General features: G+C 36.7%; 1 protein-coding gene across 2 annotated transcripts in view; it reads right to left on the bottom strand.

The window, feature by feature from the left end:
• The window catches only part of ARID4B (AT-rich interaction domain 4B), a 93,957-nt gene that overhangs the window by 9,165 nt on the left and 57,000 nt on the right, over nt 1-27,792 (bottom strand). Inside the window, exons 12-20 of one of the 2 annotated variants that reach the window (XM_052805359.1) lie at nt 26,636-26,708; nt 25,467-25,561; nt 24,259-24,356; nt 23,778-24,045; nt 22,579-22,751; nt 12,564-12,812; nt 5,844-5,928; nt 4,768-4,960; nt 1,121-2,332 (exon numbers count right to left, since the gene is read on the bottom strand). In XM_052805359.1, the coding sequence (XP_052661319.1) occupies nt 1,121-2,332; nt 4,768-4,960; nt 5,844-5,928; nt 12,564-12,812; nt 22,579-22,751; nt 23,778-24,045; nt 24,259-24,356; nt 25,467-25,561; nt 26,636-26,708 (2,446 nt within the window). The remainder of the gene's footprint in view (nt 1-1,120; nt 2,333-4,767; nt 4,961-5,843; nt 5,929-12,563; nt 12,813-22,578; nt 22,752-23,777; nt 24,046-24,258; nt 24,357-25,466; nt 25,562-26,635; nt 26,709-27,792) is intronic. The other variant, XM_052805360.1, reaches the window with a different exon arrangement.

Here is a 27,792-nt window from a genome sequence, read left to right as displayed (position 1 = left end):
GTGATGGTGTGCAATAGTGTAAAACTTTTTTTCACGTGGCAATAATTTCCTTTTCAATAAAAAAGCAAACAAATTAAGTTCTAAACCTATGGATCTATAATTAACAAAGCAATACAGGCATATTTATTGAGGGCTACATATTCGCCTCTGCCAAACTCTCTCCTTTGTTCAAGGAAACACATTTTGTTGCATTCTTTCAAATGATAATGCAAACAGAATGATGAAGGTAACACGCTTTAAGGGCATTTTAAGAAAATTCAGTTAATTATTAACTGAAATCTGTTGAGATGCAGAAACCACTTCTGTCATCTCAGGATTATATTCAGACATGTATTTTTTTTCCTTTGTATTAATAATTTTTTAGGCACTTCAACACAGTGAAAGTAGCTGTACTTTTGATGGAACTGCAAAAGAACCAGTGACTTTCACAAAAAAGCTTTTGGATCCAGCCTTGCAAACAGTTAAAATGCAGACAGCAGTACACTGACATCACATGCACAGGTGTTCACAGTGTTTATTATCCCCTATGCTCTAGTGGTCTCAGAATAGGAACTTCAATCTGCAAAATCACATCTGAAAGTGAAACGTAGCTAATAAAGTCAATGTTTGTTATCAGCTTGACTTGTATTTTTTTAAAACATTAATTTCCTAAGATGCAAGTTTGAAATGGTTGCCTAAGCATGCAATAATTGGCACTTTCTCCCCCCAAATAAACAACTTACAGAGAATTAAAATTTTATGTAAGAAACAGTATCTTCTGCTTGTAGCAAGGTACTCAAAATGTATCTGTCTTGCTACAATAAATATTCCCTATACAATGTATTACAGTTTGCTCTGGGCTTTTCTTGCCAGGTCAGGTATAAACTTTATTCTTATATAATTTATTCCTCACTGAAACCGTCACAATTCCTAATGAAAGGCCAAGAAACTTCCTGGCAGACTGTATTTTATTCACTAGCTGATTATACCATTTCCACACATTTGAAGTAGACAGCAGGCTACTACTTCCTCCAATAACTAATTTTCCAGCAGTGTAACCATAACAGAATGAAAATACATCAGCAATGCTAAAATGAGAGCTGGTAAAGTTGAAGACAGCTCTGTTTACCCTTTCCTTTACCTTTTTCAGTGTGCTCTGGCTCTGGTTGATTACTACTGCTGGAGCTGACGCTGGCATCAAAACCTGTTGGAGAAATATTTCCTTCAGACTGGAGGTCTTGCAGCTCCCCTGCAACACTGTCCACCTCTATTGTGCTATCTGTTTCACTTTTAATGCTTCGTATCTCTTCTTGATTTGGTGGCAGCCTCTCAGAGACAGTGACACTGGACTGATGTCTACTGGACTCTGTTACGGTTACAGATGAAGGCGATTCAGGAGTTGTAGGAGGGGTATTTAGCACTGAATTACTGCCACTGCTTGGGAATTCAACTTTCTTTTCACCCACTTCAGTCGTTTTCTCCTCAACAGGTTTAACGTCCACACTAGCTGGCAAAGATTTTTCAAGTTCAGAGCTAGGCAAAGAAATGTCGTCTTCTGCAAGAGTCTGAAGCTGCTCCTCTGCTGCAGCATCCTCAGGAGCAGCGTGTGGAGGGGAGGCAGCAGCTTCAGTGTCAGAGTCCGAGAACAGTTCCTTCAGAGTTTTCTTCGGCCATTGTCCCTGAATACTTGACCAGACATCTTTCCGATCCTTTGCTCTGGTGTTCTGAAGTCTTTCATCAGAGTTATTTAGAAGCTTTATTCTTTTCTCTCCCACTTCAGAAAATCCTGAGTAGAAAGTACTTGTCCGTAAAGACTTCCTTTTCTCTTCTAGTCCATTGTACTTTTTAGTTGGAGTGATTTTCAGTTTAGATTTGCCTTCCTCATCTTCATCCGAGGAGCTGTTACTGCTGTTTTCTAAACTAAGGGAGTCTTTGTTTTTGGACTTCTCATCCTTTCTATTAGGCGACACAGTCTTTAAAGATTCCTCTGCAACACAGTGTCTTCGTTTACCACGTTTTACCTGTGGTTTTGCTGTTTTATCCACTACCTCCTTTTTTACATCCTTTCTCTTCTTTGTGGCTTCATCTTCTCCATCGGAGTCAGTATCTCCAGATAACTCTTCCATCTCTTTTCGCAATCTTTCAGGAGACTTGGATCCCAACTTGGGCACTACTACATCTGTCAGAGCTTTAGTTTCTTCTGGGACGGATGAACCGCTCTGTTCTTCTTTTAGACAGAGTTCGTTTTTATCTTGGCTTACAGCTTCATGTGGAGATTCCTCTTTGCCATCAGCATGTACATTCGGGGCACTTTGGTCATCTTCCTGCTCACTATCATCAGAACTTTCAGAAGCTAATTAAAAATAAATAAATTAAAAAAAAAAAAAAAGGAAAGTTTGTCTTGATTCTGGTTACAAAGAATTCTTAAACAACTAAAGAAAACTGTACAGATACGAGATACGAACAGATGCTACAGGGATCTCTAGTAGTATGTATTTTAAATGAAACCTCCTGAAGACTTCAAAAATTTACTTCCTGTTCCATTAGAAGGTATAATGGCTAGACTATAAACTAGGAAAATTCTGTATTAAACAGTACATCTCCAGGAATTTCTGAAGAGGTGGAGAAAGCATGGAGTGCATCAATCCATAAAATACAAACTTCTGCATAATTAACCAAAGCAGAAATTGAAAGATGTGCTTAACAAAGACTCTGAATATTTCTTATGGGTTACAAATACTACCATTATCTACCATTTTTCCAAAGCCCAAAACAGAGACAGTATTTTCCCCAGAGAATCCACAGTCTAAAAGGACAGAACAACAACAAAGACACTGGGTAATCTCTAACAAACCAACCTGATGACCAGCCTGGAAAAAGGCAGTGAAAGCAATAATGAAAGGCAGTTGGAGAAATATATGAACAATAAGAGTGTAGGACAATAGTAAGAAAATTCAGGGTCAGGACTAAAGAAACTGAGAAAGGAAGAACAAAGATATAATGCAGAAGGAATCAACAACAAGCCCATTCAATGGGAAAAGATATGGATACAAGGAAAAACAATGATAATTGGCTCAAATATATGGGTAACACCTTGATTTGTAACACCCATTTTTGTTGGCATAGCTAGTTTAACTCTTCTCATCCTACCTCCCATCTGATTCTCAATTCCTCACTAAAACTCATCACCTTTTAAAAGATGATAACGTAACCAATGACAGAGAAGAAAAGCAATACTGTCAATGAAATTCACGGAAACTATCAAGGTCGAATTAACTTTTAAAGAAAAGGTTTACTGAAATATGACAAACTTAGAGAAGAGCACACTAACAGAGAGAAGAGGTGTACAGGACAAAATACCTTGAGAAATGTTGCCTCAGGTGCTTCTCTTGGTTTATTTGCTTTAAGATAGGCAGGATCTTAAATGCTACTCTAAGATGCAATCTGAAAGCAAGTTTTACATAACCCTTTCTTTCAGTGTTGTTTGCTTTTTTCTAACTAAACATTTATGGTAAACATTTTTGCCTAAAGTTCCAAGAACTCTATCACTTAAAATGGACTTCTAACACTTGCTTTTCTCATACCTTAGAGGATCAAAACTACACTACTATTATAATATGAGGTATCGAAATTTGCCATTTGAAATAGAAGCCAAGACCACCACATTTAAAAAAATAACCAAAAATAAGGTCCAACAAGTTTTCCTCTCAACCTGTTTACTCTGCTGTGCCCTTCAAAGGAAAGTTGAATACAATAGCATTAATCATTCCAGTTTTGGAAACAAAAAACCAAAAACCCCTGTAAAAAGTTTTGAGCAAGCAGCTCTAAAATTGGAGGAAAAAGAAATAGTAAAACATTAGAGCCTTTCATATTTAAAAACAAAAACCTGCAAGTAACAGAAATAAAAAGTTAATCCTCCACATGAATCTGTGGACTTAAATGATAAAAAAATTGCATACAATTAAGAGCATTTCTGGAAATTAATTAGGCAATACGGAAAACATTTAGCTTTCCAAAATATTAGAGGGTGTATGTCGAATTGTGCTTTTGTAATCAGAAGTTAATTACAGATTAATTATAGCGCTAATAATAGTGTCATTATCATCACTGCTAATTGCTTTTTTGTTTCTCATTTCCTAAGGAAACGAAGCTTAATAGATTATGTTGACTGTTATTCTACCTACAAATTTGGAACCCAGTGGCCAATGTCATCCAAGTTCGAATAAGTCTGAAAGATTATTAAATTCATACAACTTTCACAAATATTGGTGGTTACCCAAACTGCCTATACCATATAGGATTTCTTCTTCTGGAGACATGCACTAAACTAACGATGAAGAGAAGCAACTAGTTATTATAATGCTGCTGTAAATGTGTGGGTAGGGGAAAACAATGTTAGGAACAACACACGAGCTAACAGGAAACCTAGCTTTATTAATTCTGTTTTTCAAGGAAAAAAAAAAAAAAATCATGGGTCCTAAAAGTTACATAAATAAAAAATTAAAAATTCAGAAATAATATGGGAAGTAAAAATGCTTTGCTGTGTATCAAACAAAAAAAGGATGGCAAAGCAAAGGACATAATTCTTAAGACCGTTAACGTACATTGAATCCACAATACCTGTTTTCAGAAACTGTGAATATTGCTTTTGTTCAAGGGTTATTTCTGGAGATGGTGTTATAATTAGCCAGACAGACTCAAGTGTACAGTTGCATCAGTTGTTCGACATTGTCATTTACTACTGTTTAAAGGCCATTTAGAGAATTGGAAGAAGTTTAAGTACAATACCTTGTAGCCCATTAATGATAGAAGTAATTTCTATTGATTTAACTGGAGCTTGTTCATTATTTTTGGCTTCAGCGCTGTCAAGTTTGGACCCAGTCTCTGGTGACGTGCTGGTGTGAAAGGGTGGTTTTGACAAACGTCGCAATTTACAGTTTTTAGGAGAATACTTCTCTTCCTTCTCTTTGTCACTTTTATTCTATGTGAAAGAAAAGATTCAAAACTCTTCTCATTTGAGCATACATCTTAACACAGATTACAATTAAGCAATGCTTACAGTTATCTTAAACATTCAACCCGAAAAGGAAAGCTTTCCTCTTTGTTTAAAAGATTACAAATACCTTTCCACAGCCCATGCCAAGACATTTCTACTGAAGACAGGAACTTTGTCAGCACTAAACAAACAGGAAAGCAAACACAGACAGCACTCTAGGAGCAGCGGCACCACAGGGTGCCAGGCTCAGCAGTGCCAGGGCAGGGCTACAGCACCCTGCTCTGTCACAAAGAGCAGGGAGTTCTAGAACAAAACTCAGGTTCCAGAGGTGCCACGGTGCTGCGGGGGGGGCAGGAGGGAGCGCTTACATCTGTGACAGAAGGAAAAGCTTCCTTGCATCCCACTGCCCAAGGAATATACCATAACCTAAGCCTAAATATCAGTTTTAGAAGAATGAATTTTGAAAGAAATGCTATGAAATAAAATGATAGTCACATACATATGGACTAGTCATAGGTTTGCTCTCCAGAATCAGCAGAGGGAGCTCCCAAATCTCACCACCCAGAGCTGGGTCCCCCCACTGATGATAAAATGGATCCCTCTCATTTATTTTCAATAAATGCGTACATTAATTTAATAAAAAAATATAGGAAAGCAGGAAAGAGAAACTTCCCCTCCCCACCCCAAAGTGAAAAAACAAAACCCTGATGAAAAAAGTTTTAGTTTTGAAAAGGCTAGGAAGTTGCTTTTACCGTCAAGCATTTGTAGGCCAATCAAAAGGGGGGGTGGGGGGGGCACGCGCAGTACTTACGAAAGTATTAAACCAAAGCTGGGGGGGGAAGAAAGAAGAAAAAGGGAGAGAAACTACCTTTATTTTCTTTCGATGCTTAATTTTTGGTACATTTTTATCAGCTGGTCTCACTATCTTGTCTGCCTTTATCCATTCATCATACCTAAAAGCAAGAAAAAATTGTACACAGTTATGGTTTTAAGCAGATAATCATGACATCGTAAGAGAAATTAATGGTGGAAAAAGAAAATTATTAGCCATATAAAAACTGAATTGGAATTTGAATAAAGAAGTTATTTGTGTACTTTTCAGTATGTGAAGTTTCAGCAGAAGGTTCAATTCTTCATATGCTGGGACATATATAGGACGAAGTTATTTTATATTGACGGGTAAGAGTGAAAGCTTCTATTTTTCTAGTCTGCACTGAACAGCAAGAAATCCACATATACAGGTAAAACAAACTACCAGAATGATAATTCTGTATGGATCCTCAAGAATATACATACTGTAAAACCTTAACAATAAAATAAATTTACAACTACATAAAATGTGACCAGTTAACAAATATAAACTCTTTCAAGCCTGAGTGTCTGCAAAGTGGTATCTGAAGTGACTAACACTTAGGAGTCACTAACTTTTGAGTCACTAACTTAACACTAACACTTTTCAATTTGTTTTCAGTTAAAGGTTTCCATTTTATATCAGAATGATACTAGACAAAAACATACTAAATAGCACCAAGATATTAACAACAGGTGCCTTATTCTCTAAGGCTGGACCTGTTAAATACAAATCCAAGACCAGAGAAGTACATTATTAGTGAGAATATACTGTAACTAGGGTACTGTACTTGCCAGTTTCATTGTGTATTCCTGAAAAATCTCAAGAATCAATTCAAACAAATTTTTTTTTTCTCCCAATAAGGATAATCTGCTGTCCTACTTCAGCTGTGAATTCAAGAACCGTCTGAATAAGAAATAGGTCAGTTAAAAATTAGTATGTATTTACTTTTGTCTCAAGGTACAGCCACACAAATTCTGATCCCCCTAGGTAAACGTGAAAACAGATGGGAAGAAACCAACTTTAAAACAAACAAACAAAACCAAACAAAAAAAGACAAACAAAACAACAAAAGAAACCAACAAAAAAATCCCAAACCACACACACACAGAGAACTAATACAAGATGGAGCCAAGCACAATGCACTCATGACCATGCTGGCTTTCCAGCTGGGCTCACATGACTACCATTTTTATATATTCAACAACTGCTGATACAGTCCCAAATCAGCTTCTTTGCAACTACTGCCAATTATATCTACAATATTGACATATAAATTTAAAAGGATTAGAGAAAAATATGCAAGTTTCCAACTTGCTTTCCTGTATCCTCTAAGTTAAGATCAAGATCTACGCAAGGAATTCCAGAAGCTAAATACTGTATTTTATTAACTTAAATTTCACATAATAATACAGTTTTCCAAAACAATTTCTTGGGGTTTTTTTCCCCCTCCATGTGACAATAAAAATCACAAAATCTAGCAGCAGACCATGCAGACTACAACATAACAAGATTACCTATACTGCTGCAGATACAGCTGTAATTGTACTATTACCAGGTAACATGTAGGTGAACAGGCTCAGATTTCTCTCCAAAACTGAAATACAACTCTGCAGAGTAATTTCCAGTATCGAAAAATCCCATATTCTGTGAGACTGTGGGAAACCCTATTTGAAGTAATCTTTCTTCAAGTCAAAGACATGCTTTCTAGAAGGAATATAGCTAAGTAGACTGCTAAATGGACTTTGCAACCCACATAAATGTAAGAGTATTTCATTAGGTCTAAATGCATGCAGGAAAACAGCACTAGGACTGGACAAATACAGAGTGAAAAGCGATTATTCTGACAGTGTCCTTTCTGCCTCAACCATGTTGCTATAATACAGAATCTGTATTCTCTCATTCTATGCATTTCCAATAAGAAAACAATCTTCCTCCTATTCAAAGTCTGCACACTGCACACACTGTCCATGACTCCAGGTAATGGCAGTGCCTGTTGGGGCAACAGCTGATAGACTAGAGGGCATACTGAAGCGAAGGAGAGAGGAAGTGCAGAATCTTAAGAGAGTATGTGTAGATACCACAAGGTCTTAAATGTTACATATTAGAAGCAGTGGTCACAACTCCTCATCTCAAGGAGCACAAATTGAAAACCTACGCATGACAGACAGAGTTCCTGGCGGAAGCATATCCTGCTCTACTCCTGACTGCACCTGGAACTGCAGTCAGACCCTGGAAGGAGGCCCAGCGTCACAGAAATCTTGAATCTTCTCCAGGGAATCAGATCCCCACGCTTCACACCTTTGCATGGCACAGCTCTTTTCACTACTCACACATCAGACACGTTTATTTTCCCTAAACCTGTGACAACTGGACCCCAGGCTGAAACAAGATCCTGCAAAAGGGATACATCCCAAGTCACAGCTGACAACCTGACCCTAAATTACATTCTCCTCTACCGCATGACAGAGAAGCACCCTGAAAGCTGTACAGTGCACCAGATGCCAAGCTGCATCTGAACAGTGTGTGTGACTTGGACTAGAGCCTTTCTTTATAAGAACTGCACCTTATTAAAATAGGAAAACTTACTTCATCTCTAATCTTGCTTTAGACAGCCTGTTCACAAAACAAAAGAAAACCAAAAACATTATGAAAGAAGTTCTTCAGCTCTCATTACAAGAAGTATGTGCTTCCAGATGACCTGGGTCGTTTTACTGCAGTGCCGTCTTCCACACTTGCTTACCTTAACTCCCTAAAGTGAGCAGCTGGGTGTGGAGATGAAGGAGGTAAGATGGGGAGGTGTTCCTAGAAGAGTTTGCACAGACTTGTTTGAGAACCAAGAGGAGGGATTTAGTAAGAAATTATTATTTACTTATTTTTAAATAAGGTTTCATATGAAAACCTGGAATGCCTTCAGAAGAAACATCCCCTTTGCCTTACCAAAATGAAGACAAAGATGAGCCAGTAAGGAGAGAACCTTTTCTGCCTTACTGGTTAAAATGAATGCCTGCCAGAAAGGTGGGCTTGAACTGGAAGGAAGGAAGGAAAAAAAGAAAAACGGAAGAATGAAATGAATAGCTATACAGCAGAAAAAATAACTGGCACTTTGCATAAAAGTATGTACTAATTCTATTACATCCATATGCACTGATTGCAAGCTAAAATAAACCACAACACATTCTTACAGGTTGCATAGTCGATCCTCCACAGAAGTACTAGCAGGGAAACAAGGAAGAAAGTGTACTTTTCCAGCCTCTAGATTTATACTAGCAAACATACCACTTTCTCAGGAAGACAAGTGACCTCAAGGAACTAGCAAGCCTTGGCCAATTCACTGAAAAGTTCCAGTATACTGTCTGTATCTGCTAACAAGGAAGAATCAAGTGTTTTCTCTGGCTGTGATCAAATAAAGGAGATTTAGTCTTATAACCAAATACTGGAATATTAGATGAGGACTCTGATTTTTTTATTTTATTTTAGTAATTCTCCTGCCCTTGACATACACTACTCTCAAGAACCTGAAATTTGGCTACAAATGTTCCTTTAATTTCAGTGGTTGACTGTTAAGTACAAAATATGTATATTATTAATGCTTCAACAAATCAAGACAGAAATTAGCACTTTCACATTCAGATTTCTGAAGGAAAGAAACAAGTGTCGAAAGTAATAAGTCTTAGTTTTAAGCACTTGAAACATTCAAGAATAACATGTCTTGTGATATTATACCATACAACACAAGGAGTTAAAGCAACCTAAACTCTTTTTGAATATACATCCTCTGCCTTTAATTACTGGGAACATACTGCAGAAGAAATTAAACTCAAACACTTATACAATTAAATTTTCTTTGCACTGGCAGCTGAAAATTAAAATTATGACAGAAGGAACTGGCACTGTAGACCCCAGGGAAGTTTTAGTTCCATATAAAGCATACATAATTCAGAACATGACTGGCCTGTTAGAAAAAATAGTTTCTCTCATAGGCTTTTTCTGGCTAACACGTGGTAACATAAACAGTTCTCTCTAAGAGGGTAGAGATTTTTACCATTCCCTTTCACTACAAGTCAGGCTCTACTGAACACTACAGTTCTTTACCTTTATCAGAGACACATATCACCCGAATCTCAGGAGCCAACAAGATCCTTTAGCATAAAGTAGTGCACCTGTACAATGCTGTTAAGCTATACCCCATTTCTGTATTTTCTATTTTAAAAAAATAAATTCCACAGTGATTAGTGTCAGAGAGTTTAAAAAAAAAAATTAACAAAGATGAAACCAAGTTTACCAAGTTCCATTCCAAGCACCCCAAAGGGTGTGCACACGCGCGCGCACACACACACACACACTTATTCTGAATCCCAGACCGATACTGAAGTTACCTTGTGGTAAGAAACGTTAGTAGTTATTTAGGATTCCTGCTCAGACTTATGGATTTGAAGAACAGGCCATTAAATAGCATACTGACCAAAAGCAGAAACAGGAAAGTCAACCTGAAGAGGCAGGAGAATGACAGAATTAAGAAAATCCTGGATGATTAGAAAATCCTAGTTTGGTACATCCCATGACCTAATGTTACAGTACTTGTCACTGCTAAACACTAGAAGTAAACCACAATGAATAAGGAGAGGAAGGAATTGCTACCTATCCAAGTAAACCAGTGATTTTTCCAAGTTGTGACTGACTAAGAGCCAAATCAAGTTATTACATCGTACGTGACTTGTTTTCACAATATTAAAATATCAAAAGCATTTAGATGCTGCCTTAAACTCAGGCTTACCCTCTCTTACTGTCAAATCCAAAACTTTTAAGTAATTTTACTTGAATTAAAAAAATTAGCCACAGTAGCAGAGTTCACACGCAGTCCCATAGCTAAATCTCAATCACTGTCATCTTTTTCAGTGAAGAATCCTACTCTCCCAGCCCCTTTCAGAGGGCTCTTTTGAAAACACCAGGTAAGAATGTAAATGCAAGTCCTGCTGCCAAAAAGACCAAACAACTCCCCTCACCTCTCAAATGAGTGCAAGTTTACTAAAAATGCTTATCAAATATATCCTAGTCACAGAAATAATGCCTCTGATATCAATCCGCATATTTGTTTAAAAGGCAGAGTTCAAAAAACAGAATCTTGATTTCTCCTTTAAGAACCAGGGTGCCAGGATCTCCAAGGTGAAGGCTCTTTTTTGACTTCTCATTTTTTCAGATTTAAAGTGGTACTGCTCAAATAAAACTCTGATCATCTCAACTCATAGCATGTATAATAGCATAGTATTTACTCAAAAAGGAAAATAACTTCTATGTTTACACATGAATTCCAAAACAAAGAGTTTAAAAGCAAGAAGCCTCTTGGAATGGTACACAGTAATCCTCAGCAAGTAGGATGCAAATTTCCACAACTTACGCTCCTAAGGAAGTCCTCCCCAATAATGATCGAAACCCTAGTCACATTCCAAATTCCAACTTGAACAGGCTGCATCTCTCCTAATATCTTGACTTCATAGTCAACTATGCTTACAAATGTTGCCTGAAGACAGTTTATGTGAAAGATCATATTCCTGTAGATCAATATATATATATGTAGATCAAAATTCTACAAAAGATCGATATCAAAACTGGCAATATCGAGATGTTCCTCCTCAGCAGTGGCTTAGGTGGTCCTGGAAATCACCAGGCCTAGATGCAAAGAGGTATATTCAAGGGAAGGAGAGAAGTATCATGCTTCTGTAATTGTGACCTTTGCTAGCACTGAATAAATGAGATTTGTCCTGCCCCCTTGGTCAGAGGTAGGATGGTAATCAAAGTCCAGATGAGAGAAGGTCACAAGAGCCTCAGATTTTCCAGAAGAGGAAAAATAAGTAAATAAAAAGTAGAGCAGATTTGCCTCAGACTTTTTTTTTTTAAAGATCTATGAACACAGTAATAAAGTTTAAAAGATGACAGCTGAGGACAATGAGCAGATACACTGAAACTGAGGAAAAAAGCAGGAGACTTGGTAATTGGCTTAAAAGCCACTCAGAAGCTTTAGTCTTCTCTACTGTTTTCAAAGTTGCTTCAGATTTTAAATGGCAAAAAAATCAGTCCGAAACGGCAAAAATATATTTATACTTCAACTTATTTCTATTAATGCTCTATTAGAGACAATAAAAAGCATATAATCCTGCATATATTAAGAAAAGCATAAGAAGCCACTAGGCTAAGAAGAGTCTTGTTTGGAAGCTTGAGGCAGCCACAGGGGAAGGAGAGGTGGGGAGGGGTGGAAATCGGATCTGAATGAAATGCAATTATTTGCTGCACACTAATTTGCCACTAAGAATCTTGTACTTCTCTTGTTAAATACCATACTGCTAGCGTACTCTTTGCTTCGCTGAGAAGAGTGTGTATACAGACTCAGCTAAGTGCACTATTCAAATATTGTATGAGATAAAATTGGCTTAAGAGAACCAGAGGAGGAATTTATGAAAGAGTGAGCTGTCACTTGTTGTATGGAGAGATCTAAAAATAAGATGGGGAATGAAGGAAGCCTTCTTTGAACAAGTCATTTTAAGATGATTTTCTAAATAACTAGAGTACTGCATTTATATAGTGTTAAAAATCTAATAGTTTCATACAGTACAATGACCTTCACAGAACACCAACACTGAAAGTTTAGGACTCCAGATGTCTATTAATTTAGTTTTTAAAATACACAAGGGTATTTTAGAAGTAATTCAAGAAGTAATCACTAACTAAAACTCAAGTTACCTCACGTTCCATCCACAGTAGTGCACCAAGTAAAGGACTTCTCCACCTTCGATGTCAGAATCTTTAATACTAGCTTCATACATTTTTTGATTTTTCCCTCGTCCATACCGCACTTGGACTTTCATGCCTGGTGGATAGCATTCAAACTCTTCTTCCTCATTGTTATTGTTGTCTTCTTCCTCCTCCTCCTCCTCTTCCTCCTCCTCTGCTTCTTCTTCATCTTCATCTTCTTCCTTATTCGTGTCATCTCTTGAAAGGTTTAAAAAATTGTAGAGTTAATATGAGATACTTCATAAGCTTTTCAGTTCCAAACCACATATATTGATAAATATCGTGGATGCATTAGAGACTGGGAAACTGCAGGCTCCAAATATGTGAAACTGCACTATGGCCGAGTAACATCAGCAAAATAGGATATAGCAATACACACAAAATCCAGTGACTGTAAGGTGCAAAAATGACTTGACTATAAGAAAAAAAAAGAAATCCATAAAAATCTGTATGAGCAGAAGATGTTCAAACTCATCTTTATATGATTTTCTTTCATGCAGTCCCTTTGTTTAAATACCATTTTTTTCAGTTCAAACTCATCCTTCTCCATATAGAGAGAAAGTTCCCTAAATTCCATTTTTCAACCTGCAAGTTTTACAAGTGCTTCTTGAAACTTGGTTCCCCAAAAAATCCTTGCTTTATTATAATAATCTCTATCTCAACGCCTTGAAGTGACTGCAACCAAAACCCGATTTTAGGCAAAAAAACCCCCAAACCACCTTTATGCAAAATTATTTAGCAAATCAAGCAACCTGTGCTAATTGATGACCTTGGTACTCCTTGCCAATTATGCTAAAAGTCTTCTAAATATAAGCCAAACTTGCATTTAATTATTATATAAACACAGAAGCAGGTGTTCACTGTTTTCAAAAGTAAGCTAATTTGGAATACATTTTTAGATATTTGGACCAATTTTCAGAAACACTAAGAACCCACAAATCTTGCTAGTCTCAGTCAATGGCAGCTATATGGGCTGCTCAGTGTTCTGAAAATTACCTCCAATCAGATTAAAGAGGCAGACTACATTAAAAAGTTAATGGGGGAAAAAAATATCTTAAATAGCTTTACAGAACAATATTATTGGCCCTCACATTATTCTAATCCCACACTCCGTGCAATACAAAACACATTAGGGCCACTTACTAAATTCACAATAACTACAGACCACTAATAATCTGAAAAACTTGAGACACGGAAAAGGTATGTTTGGATGCATTACAGACTGGGTAGGAAAAGATAAGTGCTGCTCCAAGTCTGATTCACACCAATATTTAAGTTAACCTCACAAAAGTCTGTATTAATAATCTAAATCTTTCCATGAAATTTTCAGTAGAAAATACTCAGATAAACCAAGCTACTTTCTCTCTGCAAAAGGATCAAATAGCATTTTAATTATTCAAATGCTTCTTTGTAGAAGTAAAACTGCAGTATTATTATCTAATTAGCTGGCAAAAGAGAATTTAGAACAATAAGCTAAATTCAACTGCAGCATAACCACACTGATTTTATGAAATTACTTCAGAAATTAGTGTTGCCACATATATATATGCACACACATAAATACATAAATATATATATATATATGTGTGCACACCACAAGACAAATGCTAAAAATTCCTTTTGTTGGTGTAGTAACTAAATCAAATCAGAGAAGACACATCTATTCAGTTATACATGGCATGGACCCGACAGTTTTTTCTGGAAGGCCAAGATTTTCAATTTATTATATACTTTCAGTGGGCTACTTTGCTAGTGAAGTTAATACCAGAGTTAAAAATGCAAGATAAATGAATGAGCCTTGAAAGCTCACTTCATCTCCACTACACATCATACGGCAAAATTCACTTCCCAAAGAAATCATGAATAAAGGTCCCCAAAGACTCAGATGAAAAATTCCTGAACAGAATTCCACAGCTAACAACAAAAAGCACCAACCAGTAATTTAAATGCTTTAAAATTATACTCTCTGCTGCACTGAATAAAAACTCGCAGCTAATTTCAGCTTAACAGTTGTTATGATACAAAAGCTAAAAAAACTTGGCATCAGGAACAGAGGCACCGCTGCTCCAAGAACAAGATGAGCTCATGATTTCCCATTACTCACAAGACTTTTCAAAACTGTAACAAACCAAATTTTGCCAGAATTTTTTTTTTTCCCCAAGAACTAATGCCACAATCCTTGAATGCTGTCTGCAAAGAAAAGCATGCCTATGAAGGAGATTCAGGATCTTCCAGACAATAGCAATTATGGTGGCAGTGGCTCTTTGGAAGCTGAACAAGTTTTGGAGTCTCTCACACCTTAATCACCCTATGGCTTGCTTGGTGTCCCAACAGATATTCTACAAAGACTCCATGACAATACCAGAACTTCCCCGGAAGAGATGCGTGAAACTCTCATTGTGAAGTTGAGTAACTTGGATGGTCAAGTAGATGTGAAGAGCAGACTGTACGTAGGTGGAGGGAATGTCAGGAAGCAAAAGCAAAATGGAAGCAGAGATGGCTGCAATTAAAAAGTGTTCTAAGGAATTATTTGCTTAGCGATCATAAGCTGGAGATTTTAGGAAACCAAACAAAAGCAAAGAATATTCATCGTTTTGGAGCAGAAAAAGCAGCATACTCATATAGCTCCTGGAACAACAACAACAAAAAAACCAACCCAAAACATGTTCCAATGGTTGCAAGGAAGAAAAGAGACTGTTTTACAAGGCCATAAAAAGCTCAAACCTGGCAGTACAGGTGAAGGAGAAGCCATGACTGCCATGAAACAGAGGTTTGTAAGAGAAAATTGTGATTGCAGCCATCCAGCGTGCAGTCATAACCTCATCTGTCCATGTATGTATGCAGGAGAACACTGGATTTCCTTTAATACTATTTAGCCAAAATCCTATGGGCAGGGCAGTGTGGAGAAGAAGGAAAGAAACAAGCCTCTCCGCAGCAACTTAAAAACAGTACCAAGCAATATTTGCCACAAAGCTGCAACAAATTGAACGACCCAAGCAGCAGCTGATGAAACAAGGCAGCAGCAGATGTGCAGGCACACTGTACAAGAGACACAGCAATACAAGTGTGACTGTGTTCCAGAAACCAAAGTACTACCAGAAAGCTTGTCAGGAGGACTCGAAAGCACTTCCAATTACAACTGCAGACTAAAGAATACCCTCAACCCATCTCCCACGGAATGGGAACACAAACCTTCAGAAGCGGGAAATTAATGAATTAAAATGCAAAAAAATATTTGTTAATAAAGTAAAACCATTAAAACGTTGACATCATACAAATACTGCTTATCATTAGTTCCAAAGGACATTGTAAAATTGTTAAAAGGCTAAAAATACTCCAAGTGTTCAAAAATACATATATGGCAGGTAATTCTCAGTCAATAGAAAGATTTAACACCAACGACCCCATAATAAGGGTAAGTATATCAATGAACAGATGTTGTTAATAGATGAAATAGCGCATGCTATTACACCACTAAATGAACTGCAATATCACGCAAATATCTTTCAACCCACAATCTCTGGCACTAAACACAGTGTTGTCACAAAGCCTGGGTGAAACCTATGAGACAGGGTGTGATACGGAGCATTAAATCTGCCTCCTAGGATCCTGGTTTTGCAGCAAACCTAACCTTATTCCAATACATTTCCCCTGACACACCATGCTGGCACACACAGCAGGTGAGATGGCAAATGCAAGATTATTTTTTTCAGGGGTTATTCTAAAACTTGAGGAAGCGAGATTATTTCAATTATTGGTTCAATTAAGTCATTACAGTTAATTGAACCACTAGCAGAAATAAACTCCAGTGAAATTGACACTTCAAGTTTAGCAATTAGCTTCTATTTTTGTTTCCCTTCTTTTTCCCTTTTTTTCATCCTAGAGCATTACTTAACCTCTACTTCACATAATACAGAGCTGGAAGATGTCGAGTCTCCTTCACGCTGTGACTTTCTCAATCACAGCTGTATTAAGATGCCCTTAAGTTTTAAGGCAGAGAGGCTGTTAAGACCTGTACTTACGCCATGACACTAGAATCTCATCTTTAATTAAACAAAGTAACAGAACCCAAAAAATTCACCAGTATTTGTTTTCCCTCTGAAGTTGCAAAGAAAACCTAAAAATAAAAGCTCCAAGGACTTCTGTCTACACACAGGGAAAATCTTAATAAATGCACAGTTATGGTCCATCATTCTGAGGGAAGGGGAAGGGCACTAACTTTAATTGAATCACATCTGAGAGTAGTACATTACATGTCAACCATGCAAGCATGTACTCTGTAACCAGTGTGTCCTTCTGCTGCTATGGAGAAGACAAATGAAAGGACCTCATGTTATTGCTTCTAATCATTCAGCCAAGTTTTGTTTTGTTTTTTGTTTTGGTTTGGGTTTTTTTAAGTATTTTGAAACATTCCTCAAAAGGATAATGGATGGTTCAGAAGACTGGCTGAGGAGTAGAGCACTTTTCATTTTTATAGCACTGGTTCACACTCAGCTTGAAAACATCTAGTATTTGATGAATGTTTAAGGGCTTACCCATGCACTTAAGTCTCAGTGACAGCTACCATGGTTAATAACCTTCGTAGTGACCAGAAGCTATGTAAAATGTGATGAGAGAACCACTTTTTCCACATCAAAGACACCTCCCTTCCATTCAACGTGATGCACACACAGGACTGGTACATTTACACTGCCACTCTACCCTTTATTGTTGTGTCATTAGCAGCTTATTGCTGTACCAAAAGCAATCCTTACGTATACGTATGTATCAGTGTGTATTCTATATTAAGGGGAAAAAAAAAAAATCAATTAGACTCCATTTCTGAAAACATGACTATACAAAAACTTCCTTTCCAATACAAAAGCAGCTGTAATACATAAACAGAACACACATCACAAATAAGAGCACAGAAATATGTTCCTATAAATGAAACTACCCAAGTACGCTTGTCAAAAATGTACTTTTTTACATACACACCAACAGTCTAGGATTCAGAGCAGATGTTCACACCAACTGTGCAATGAACACAACATTTCTCTCCCTTCTCCCAAGCTAATCAATTCCATATAAACCTAAATCAGACTGGAGAAAACTATCTCAATATATAGTTCTCAAAACTAATCCAGAAGCTAGAAGATACGCCTTCTGTATCAAATCTCCTTCACTCCAAAACATTTTAACCTTCCTGCTACCATTTTAGATTCACCACCATAAAGCTTTGATATGTCATTTTAACAGATAAGGAACTGAAGAAAACATTGCCTCTAACAATCTGTTATCTCCCATATGTGAAATTGAGCTTCTGACTATTACATAATCCCCGTTGTAAATTGCTTTCAGAAAATCCCCATCAAGTGTTTCCAGAAAATTTAACACTTGTACAAATAGAAGCCATCACCAGCACAGGCACAGCAGGTAGTCGCCCTGCCCTACGAGAGTAATAAAACCTAGTAAAACCCTCCACGTGAAACAATGCCCATCTTAACCTAGTTTTCAACTACTGCTTTTATTACTCCTAGCTCCCTCCTACTGCTTATAGGAGGGAAAATGCTATTACTGCATGTAACGATACATATAACAGCTCTAAGATTAAGATTTTTCCCTTGCATGTGAATGAATAGTTTAACTCCATTCAAGATTATTAGCCAAAGAGGTTTAGCATTTTCTCCTTTTGATACTGTCATTGACAGTACCAATTCCCAGAAAACCATACCATGAAGAACTAAACCAGCAGTATGAGACAGCCAGAAGTGTTTTGGTTTCTAAAGTATTCTTTAAGAACATTTGTTCATGCATTCCTTGGAGGAAATAAAAAAGCAGGCAGTGTTCAAGAAAGAAAAAAAAAAAAAATCCAAGAAGTTTCATAAGACCAAGCAAGAACTATTTGTGAGTACTGAAAATGACAGCCTGGGGGTAAGGATCCAGAGATGGCAGCCCCTCCTGGTGTTACAGTTAAGGCAGCACCTCAGCCAAAAGAAGGAAAACACATGAACAAAGCCTCTTGCAATCTTTCTGTACTGTAACTGGGATTACTTCAAAGAAGTTTGCCTGGTCACCTCAAAAATCCAAGTACTACCAATATACAAGCCTGATGCAAATTTTTGTTGGAAAGCAAAAATTATTAACCAGATTTTGAGCACTTAATCTTTCAGTTCAGTACAAAGTTCCCGACAGTTGCCTGTCCCAGGTGCTTTAGAGCAAAGTGTTAAAAAAAACCCCAAAACAACAAAACTACAACAACCACAAACAAACAAAAAAAACAACAAAAACCCCTTGGAGTTGAATTAATCATTTGAGAAAAAAATTTCTTACTAGTATTGGCTAACTAGCAATTAACCTACACTTCAGTTCACAAATTGTATCTACTACGAAAATTTTAAAGACTTACTTTTTATTTTACTAGCTCACATTAAAAATGCCACACCTTTTAAAAACTCTGCTAGGCTCCTGGCCTCAGTCTCTTGGGAACACATTTAACTGTCTTCATTATTCATTGTGCAGAAAAGCCCCTTGGTTCTCAATTTGTTGGCTTTTGACTCAAGTCTTTGAATAGTTCCAACAGATGCTGTTAGATGCTACAAAGAAAAGTTGCACCAACTATGCAATGCTACATTTGAAGATGTTACTTACACAACATCAAGTTAGCAGGAACTTCAAAATAAGGAGGATTTTAAACTTTCTTGTTTATTCATTGGGCAAGAACGAATACTTTTTTGTACATTAGGGAAAAGGACAGGTTTACAAAGCCATTTCTGTAAAGATCCCTCTGGGACAGACCAATGAGAAATAACACATTAATGGCCTGTTTTTATGACTAGAAGCTGCACGAAACTGTATCTAGAACATGCATCTCCCACTAGCCACAGAAACAACAAGAAAAGCATGTATAGAACAAGGGGCAAGCTGCCTTTGAATCTCTATTCTCAGTGTTCACAGATACACAAGCAGGCAAGAAACAGGCACTCCAGGGAAAAAAAGGAAGAGAACCACATTCAGCCTTTCTTCCTCTTCATCATATTGTTAAAGTCTGTGCAGAAGGGACCACAGCATTCAAGTGGTAGCAATCTCAAAGGGCTGAGACACATGGGATTGCACGGAAGAACAAAACCTGTGGAAAATAAACAACCCTGGCTTCTAGTAGTACTTCCTGAGATCTGGAAGCTGGGAATTAGATCCAGCCCACCCAACAGAAATTCAGCAAGAAGAAACCCAGAAGTTTTTCTGCCCTCTTGGTTCCTTGTGTCTATACACAAATAAGCTACATGAAGATGCCCAAAGTCCTACAGACATAAATTTACATAGCAAACTCTACAAGTTTGCCCCATGTAATATTAGATTTCATTTGTTTGGCTATTTGGTTAGGACTGTGAAAGAAGATGGTCCATAGCTTAAAAAACGTTCCAGGAATACATTTTAAATACACTGACAAAAATTCAGTCCACAGTGATCTATTTTGATTACATTTTGGGTATTTTTTGTGTGTATGATTCATTTTCCACCTACAAAAATGCATTTTTTATTTTGTATTTCAGTTCAACAAGGAACTCAAACTACAGCATTTCCCCCTCTGTGTAACCTTTGCCACTTCTACCCATAAAGTTGGGGATAGGGGGAGTTCATCTAGTACAACGTCCCCACCAGCATTCCAGGCTCACAAAACCCCTTTATGCCTTTATAGTATAATCGCTAAAAAACATTGTTTAGCATTTAGGATGACAGTGACATTCTTAAAAACTCTTTAAAGCTGATAAAAGTGCATTTTGTACTTCCTATCAATCTCTGAGGGAAAAGACGAAAAGTAATCATGCTAACAGCACTACTACAGTACTACTGCTTATAAATACTTACAGACTGCTGCTACAAACTGCTACAAATGTTTCATTTTTGTAAGTTTAACTTATTCCTTGAAACATATCCCCAGCACTGACCACATCACCACCTACATCTATTTTTAGAGCTAGGCTTTCTATTCTAAGCAATTTGTTACAATCTTTCATGAATCACAATAGCAAAATACTAGTTAGAAGAGTTTTTACTGGATGAGTAGAGAAAAGCGCAGAGAAAAGCACTCATTTACAATCAGATGAATTGGGGAAAATTAAGAGGAAACAGTATTTTCCACAGTTGTTTGTTGTTTTCATAAATAAAATACTAAGAAAACTCATAACAATTTTTAATGTCATAAATAACCCAAAGGGATATGAATCAGGATAAAACCAAAATGAAACAATGAAGGATTACTGAAAAGCAAATGCAGCTTATAATTTTATGTACCATTTACTACAGCAGCATGGTAAGTATTAAGCCACTCTACTTTCCAAGTATATAAATAAAACACAAAGTAATGTCACAAACATACACACGTACAAATACACAATTTAGGGAACTTCAAAAACTGCTCTTCTCTAAGCAGCACAAAGCCTTCCAGCTATTTAGTTATGTATTTTGAAAGTAGCACTGTAAAATCAATCTTTCATAATTCTGAAAATCTAGCAAACCTGTTACAGTACAACTCATCTAGTTCACCTTAAAAATGGCAAATGTAACAAATTCCAGCAATTCGTCTTTTAAAAAAGAAAAATTCACATAGGATACAAATGAAATCACATCCACAGAGAAAAGACTCTTCTAACAGAATTCAAGTAAACTTGATTTTTCTGTATTCCACATTTCTGAGTTACAGAAATGGCCAACGTAATCTCACTGAAAATATTTAGGAAAACAAAAACATTTTACAGAAGGATCCTTCCAGAATCTGTTATATGGAAATCAAAACTCTTAATAAAATAAAAAAGAACTATTACCAATGAATCAGAAATCAATATACTGAACTACGCCATACTGTCACAACTCTTAATAGGCCAGAAAAAGCATTAAGAGTTCATGATGCTTAGACAGAACATTAAGACAGCTGATCTACTAAATAGCAAAGATTGCTGGAATGAACAAGGAAATTAGTGGTCAGGCAACAGCTCGTATTAAGTATAAAAACCCCCATCCCTGATATACAGATTGCTGTGAAAGTATAAGGAGGTGTCATTATCTGCTTTCCCTCTTGTAATAGCTTCTCCCTTAAGCATCTGTTACCGTTTTTTGTTGAAGACAAGATACTGTATTAAAAAAAGAGACCTTCAGTCTGACCTGTAAGAGCCATTTTTCTGTTCTTATCACTTGAAATCATACTGTATGAGGGTGCTAAGTGCAAGAATATAAATTGTTAATACACTGGGGATTAGTGAGGACTATATTCCGTTTTAAACTTCATATTTTTTTGTGTGGCTGCTTAAACACACTTGTGGGGTTGTTTATTTTTTGCACTGAAACAGGAAAACCTGCCCATTCCATAAAGGAAATGAGATCACCTGCACACATCCGTTGATTACATGGCCCTGAGCATCCCTATTACTTCAGTCTTCTACTTCCAAAACTCCCATCTGAAGGACTGCACAAGAGACTCCTGCCAGTATCACGCCTACTCAAAGGCAAAGCTGTTACTGATCGATGCAAGGTACTTCCATCTTTTCCCATGTTACCTATAACACACCACTGTCCAACAGCAAAAGCCAGGAACCACAAGTTTGTGATATACTTGTACCAAAATAAGTAGACAAATACTACTGGCAATGGCTGCAATATTTTTGTCTTAAATCAAATAGTCACCTGTGCCTTATACATTCTTTTCTCACTCATCTTATAAATATTTAGGCCTGGACCCTGCAAAAACTTAAGCTGTTTTTGGTTTTGGTTTTTTGGGGTTTTTTTGTTGTTTTGTTTTTGTTTTTTTTTAAATTAGATCCACAAACTTCAATGGCCCTAACAATGACAAAGTTAGGAACACATAGGTCTCTGGAAGAGACGAGTCTAATTCCCAACAGGGATGTCAGATTTGAAGTTCAAATTACAATAGTAAAATTTAATGAATGCACATCAGATGCCTTAACTGATTATAAACAGCGTAACTTACCCTGATTTTTCTTTTTCTTCAGCGTCTGCATTTATGGTAGGGCTTTCCATTTCTTTAATCTTCTCCTCCTCTTTATCTTCTAGTTTGGTTTCATCTTCAGTTTTGACTGCATTTAAGTCCTTTTCTTGATCAGGCTGAGTATACACAGAATCTGGCAAATTTTTTTTGTTTCCCTAAGATAATAAAACTTTAGTTAACTTGCAAGATGAAATAAAAATACAAAGGATTTAAGAAAAGGCAGACAAGACACACTGAAGTCATACGAGTAAAAAAATCTAGAGTCTAGGGCTTGTTCTAAAATTATAACACCTCCACTGTTTTTTCTTCTGAAAATCTCAAGCTAAACGTAACAGACTTTGAAGTTGCAGGCAGTGTCCTAGCCAGTTTTCTCACAATGATACAGGCATGCTGCTCTTAGACCTGAACTCCAAAGCAATCCCTAAGATGAACACTTAACAGGGTGTCTTTTCACTTATGATGCAGAGATCAGTACTGGCCCACCTGGTATTCACCCCGGAGCTAATACCAGCAGACAGACCAGGGCTGGCTGCCACTTACATGCAAAAGCATTACAGTTGTGCTGCACACTGACTTGAGGAGCTACACTGCTTCCAGAGCAAACTGCTAAGCCCGTACAGTGCAGCACTTCAACTTATTGCCCTAGACTTCATTTGCTAAAACCACTGAGTCAACATTGGATTTTGAAAAGCTATAAACATTTGTCTCTCTGGACAACTGAACTACATTAGACCACTGTGTACACCATACGGCCCAGGTCTTTGTAGAGCTTCACTGGTTTCACTGGAGCAGAGAAGTAAAAGCAAGATTTAGGAGGGCTTAGAAGCATAGCTAAATGCAAATAAAAGTATCAGCACTGTAAGTTAGTTGTGAGCACACATTACCCAGGTCAGGATAAAGCTGCACACTAATTAGTCTCCATTTGACCTGGGATGCCCCCAAACAAGTGGAATCTTGCAGCTGCTTCCTAACAAGTCAGACAATTTGACATCATGATCCCCTAAAACAGGCACCTTGGGATAAATATGGCTCAAATGTGTTGTTCTGAATTAGGTTTACAGCACATTTTTGTCTTCTTTTAAATCCATTATGGAGATTCCAACCTTGACATGAATTCAGTGTTACCAACACACCACCTGACTTTATAAACAGGATATAACATGAACATTAAAATATTTTACCAGAACAGAGGGCTTATCATTTTCTTTACTTTCATTATCATTCTCAGCTAACTTTTTTTCTTCTTGTTGTACTATTGCTACTTCCTCCTGCTTGCGCTCCTCCTTATCCATTTTTATTTCTTTTACATCCTGCTCTGGTTCTTCACGCATCTTCGATTCTTTCTCTTTTTCACAGTCTTTACAAGGCTTGCTTGTCACTTTCTCTGGCAATGCCATTTGAAATTCAATGTTAGCTGATGTACAATACTCTTCAAAACCATACAGATATCTAAAAGAAAAAAATTGCTTGTGATAAGCAAGTTTGTTTCAAGAAAGAACATGCTACCTAGCAGAAGCTAAACATGAACAGTATGTTTAAAGCCTAAAAACCTGTATTATAACCAAAAAGTTACAGACTTTTACGTATATTACCACTACCACAGGATCACTTCCATTCATTCTAGGGCTGTTTTAGCACAAACTTAATAGCTTTATTACTTACTTTTTGTATGCACATTTAACATTATATCCTGCAGCTGAATTCAATACAGGGATCCCAAGATCTTGATAAACTTGCTTCCATACTGCTCCACTTTCAATCTGTTAAAGAAAATGAAGTAATGGTTTTTGAATTAACTCACTGACACAAAGACGACTAAGTCGACAAAGTTTACAACTTTGGAAAATAATTATAAGTAACTTCCTCTGATCTATAAAATTACTATTTATCACACACACAGTATTTCACTGTAAAGCAAACCGTAGTCTAATGTAACTACTTTAAGCAATTTAGCATTTCTGCATTTCAGTAAGCCACAGCAGGCTTTCCTCTCCGGGTGGTAATAAAACAAAGGAAAGGAAATAGAGATCAGAAAAATCAGTACATCATTTTTATTTTATACATAAAGTAATTCTTAACTCATCAGAGCTAGAACTTTAATTAAATTGAAAGAAAAAATTCATTCAAAGCATTAACAATACTCAGACCTGGCAGTACTGCACCAGAAACAGTGGCTACTGGTCTTTCATTATGTCCTTAATATGCCCTTTGGTGTCACAGTTTTGTGACAGTGTGATATGCTCATTTCTAACCAACTGTGAAGGTAAAGCAGATGTACTGCAATACCCAAGTACAAGATCCTCTCTTGTGTATCAGAAAGGTATCACTGCACAAACATACCTCCGCAACTGACAGGCTAAATTTATGGGAAGCAGTCCAAAGCAGTAACAGAATCTGCTTGGCCATGAATTCCGTATGCTTCAATTACTGCTCCAAGACCAATCCCACTAATCCCAGTCAGCAAATGCTTCTATATACTGCCCAGAACAGATAGGAATTAAGGGCCCCGCATCAGACCTTAAACTAGATTACTTGTCTTTGAGATTTTATTGAGCAGCGACTCTTTTCACTTTCTGAGGTAACAACTTTACCAAACATTTCTTGAAATATCACAGAAACACACATGCTGGCTGATTTTATGCAGCAATAATTAAACATGCTGAGATGATGTGGCATTTATTTAGAATGTAATTTGTTTCTGGTTCCTGTTAAAGCATGTTTTTCAGAGCTACAGGGTGTCTTACGTAGCTGTAGTATTCAATTTTCCTATGTCTAAAGCTCCTGTGTAAGACTCTTCTTTATCACTAAACAAAAATAAACAGCATCCTCAGATTTTATGGCTCTGGAATACTACTCATACTAATACTCACATTATCAAATCCTCCAAGCTTGTGTACAAGTCTGAATAATTTGAAGAGATTCAAATTTCTATATCCTAATACAGGTCGTTTGTTAATAGGAGTCCCTGTGAACGAAGGCAGTTATTACAGTGGTTTGAAGTATTTTTTTCAGAATAACATGAAATCCACATCATATGCACTACTACACTATTAAATACAGTATTGTAAATCCCTCCCTCTGACCACCTCATGCATGTGGTGCATCAAACTAAAACCCAAGAGTCTTAATAACCCATTTTCCCTGTAGTTCAGTAATGTAATTTAATTCATACATATGCATTCTTCCATATATTACTGAACATGCACAAATGATGCAACTTTTCTTGCTACCTATATTATACATATTTTTATTTCACCCGCTGAAACAATTACATCTAAAAATACCAGCGCAGTCCTTTTACTACAATCAAAATACCTCCCCAAGAACAAATCCCACAATGCTTCAGAGCTGAAACTTCCTATGCTACTGTACTAGCAGTAGCTACCACATTGTCAACTCTTGTAAACAGTTCAACTCATCTTCACATGTAATTAAAAAAGATATTAATTTAACTAGTTATAATACTAATTTAAATACAATCACCTTCACCCCTGCCTCCACAGACATTGTACTTGCAGTGTATAAATACCTGGTAAAGATTTGATATAATAAATGGCATTTGTTTTTAAAAACATTTCAATCTACCTTACCGATAATGCTCATGCATTTAAGCGATCAGGACTCACACAAGAAAAGTAGCACAAACTAAATGCTTTTTCCCATGATCCTAAGAAGTAGGGGGTGGTTAAATTTTATTTTATTTAAGTATTTTAAAGTTATTAAACTGAGCATATACATTAATATGATTGAGGATATTAAATACTTGATTATACACACTCTAAGTAGAAAATATACTAGGATATATGAGGTATTAACAATTCATTTCTGGAAGCAGGAGTAAGTGACTGTATTTTAGGAGAAGAGTCAAGTGACAGACTTATCTTCTAAGGAGCAGGGAAGTCAGAAGTGATGAGTACAGTCTCGCTGTTTCCAAAACAGAACTGCAAAGCACCACTAGTTTACAGACTCAATTCTTTAAAGTACTGCTAAGCAATACATCTATCTTCAGCTTCTACAAGTCAAAGATTAAGATGCCTACCTCTGTCTTCCATGAACTTGTATAATTGCTGAAGAAAGTTCTCTCGTTCTTCGGGAAACGGCTCTATTTCCTCCTGTTCAAAGTAATGCACACAAGCAAATTATCACTATTTTGAGTTACAGTCCTTCATTAAGAAACATATGGCAGTTGTAATTTAGGTTCAAATGTTCAAGTTTTTTTTACTGTAGTCAGCAACAGGACACCATACAAAGAGAAGCATGCTCTCAGTACTAGGACACATGGAAGTAAGTTTTATAAACTACAAACAGTTTTTCAAAATATATAAAACAATAACTGTAAAGACACATTGAAATTGGATTTTTGATTGATCACTGAAGTATGATAACTGATATCATAAATCAAGATGTAGTCTCAATTTTGTCCATTTATGCAGAAAGTCTGGGAGACACCACTATTAACGATCAACAGATTGTATCAGAAATCTCAGGTTTATTTCTATTGCAGTTAAGTGATTCCTTGATGCCTGGATACACTAAGTCACTTTCAGGGATGAAGTGAAAGAGAAAATAGTGCTTGCACTTTCTTAGGAGTTCTAATCCACAGTACTGGCAAACCGCAGCCAATGGCACTGCATGCATACTGCCATGGGGTACCGGCTGAATACATGGTGATCAGGATCAATCCCAGAACTGAAGTAACAATGGATATTTTGGATGTTCAGTTCATTGTATGAATAAACCTTTGTATCAGATTTACTTAGATAAATAAACAGTGGAGTTTCACAACAAAGCACTATGGCTTATTTTATAACACTTCCTAATTTCCTTAGGAAATGCGACTTGCCACAACCAGTAACAATAAGATGTTAATATAATCAGAATTCTTAGAAATTCTGATGACTAAGCTACTTCAAAACAATATGCCAAATATAAGTTAATTAATTTTCTGCATACTTTTTTAATACTACCTGTAAAGTTTCAAAAAATAATTAATAAAAGTTATTCAGTAAATCTAAAAGAAATTATTTTTCTTCAGTGTATTTTCATTCCATGTTTATCTTCTCCATCCTTCAACAGCCTCCTTATACTAAATATTAAAGCTTCACCTACCCTGAAGCAAGGGGACAAAACGTATTGTCTTTAAAGTTACAGCAAGACAGTTGAGGAATCAATAGAAACAGAGTATCATTATCGAAC

Source organism: Harpia harpyja, chromosome 13, assembly GCF_026419915.1.
Source record: "Harpia harpyja isolate bHarHar1 chromosome 13, bHarHar1 primary haplotype, whole genome shotgun sequence".
NCBI classification, from domain to species: Eukaryota; Metazoa; Chordata; class Aves; order Accipitriformes; family Accipitridae; genus Harpia; species Harpia harpyja.
Note: the sequence above shows the minus strand (reverse complement) of the source record. Positions and strands in the feature narration are given on the sequence as shown.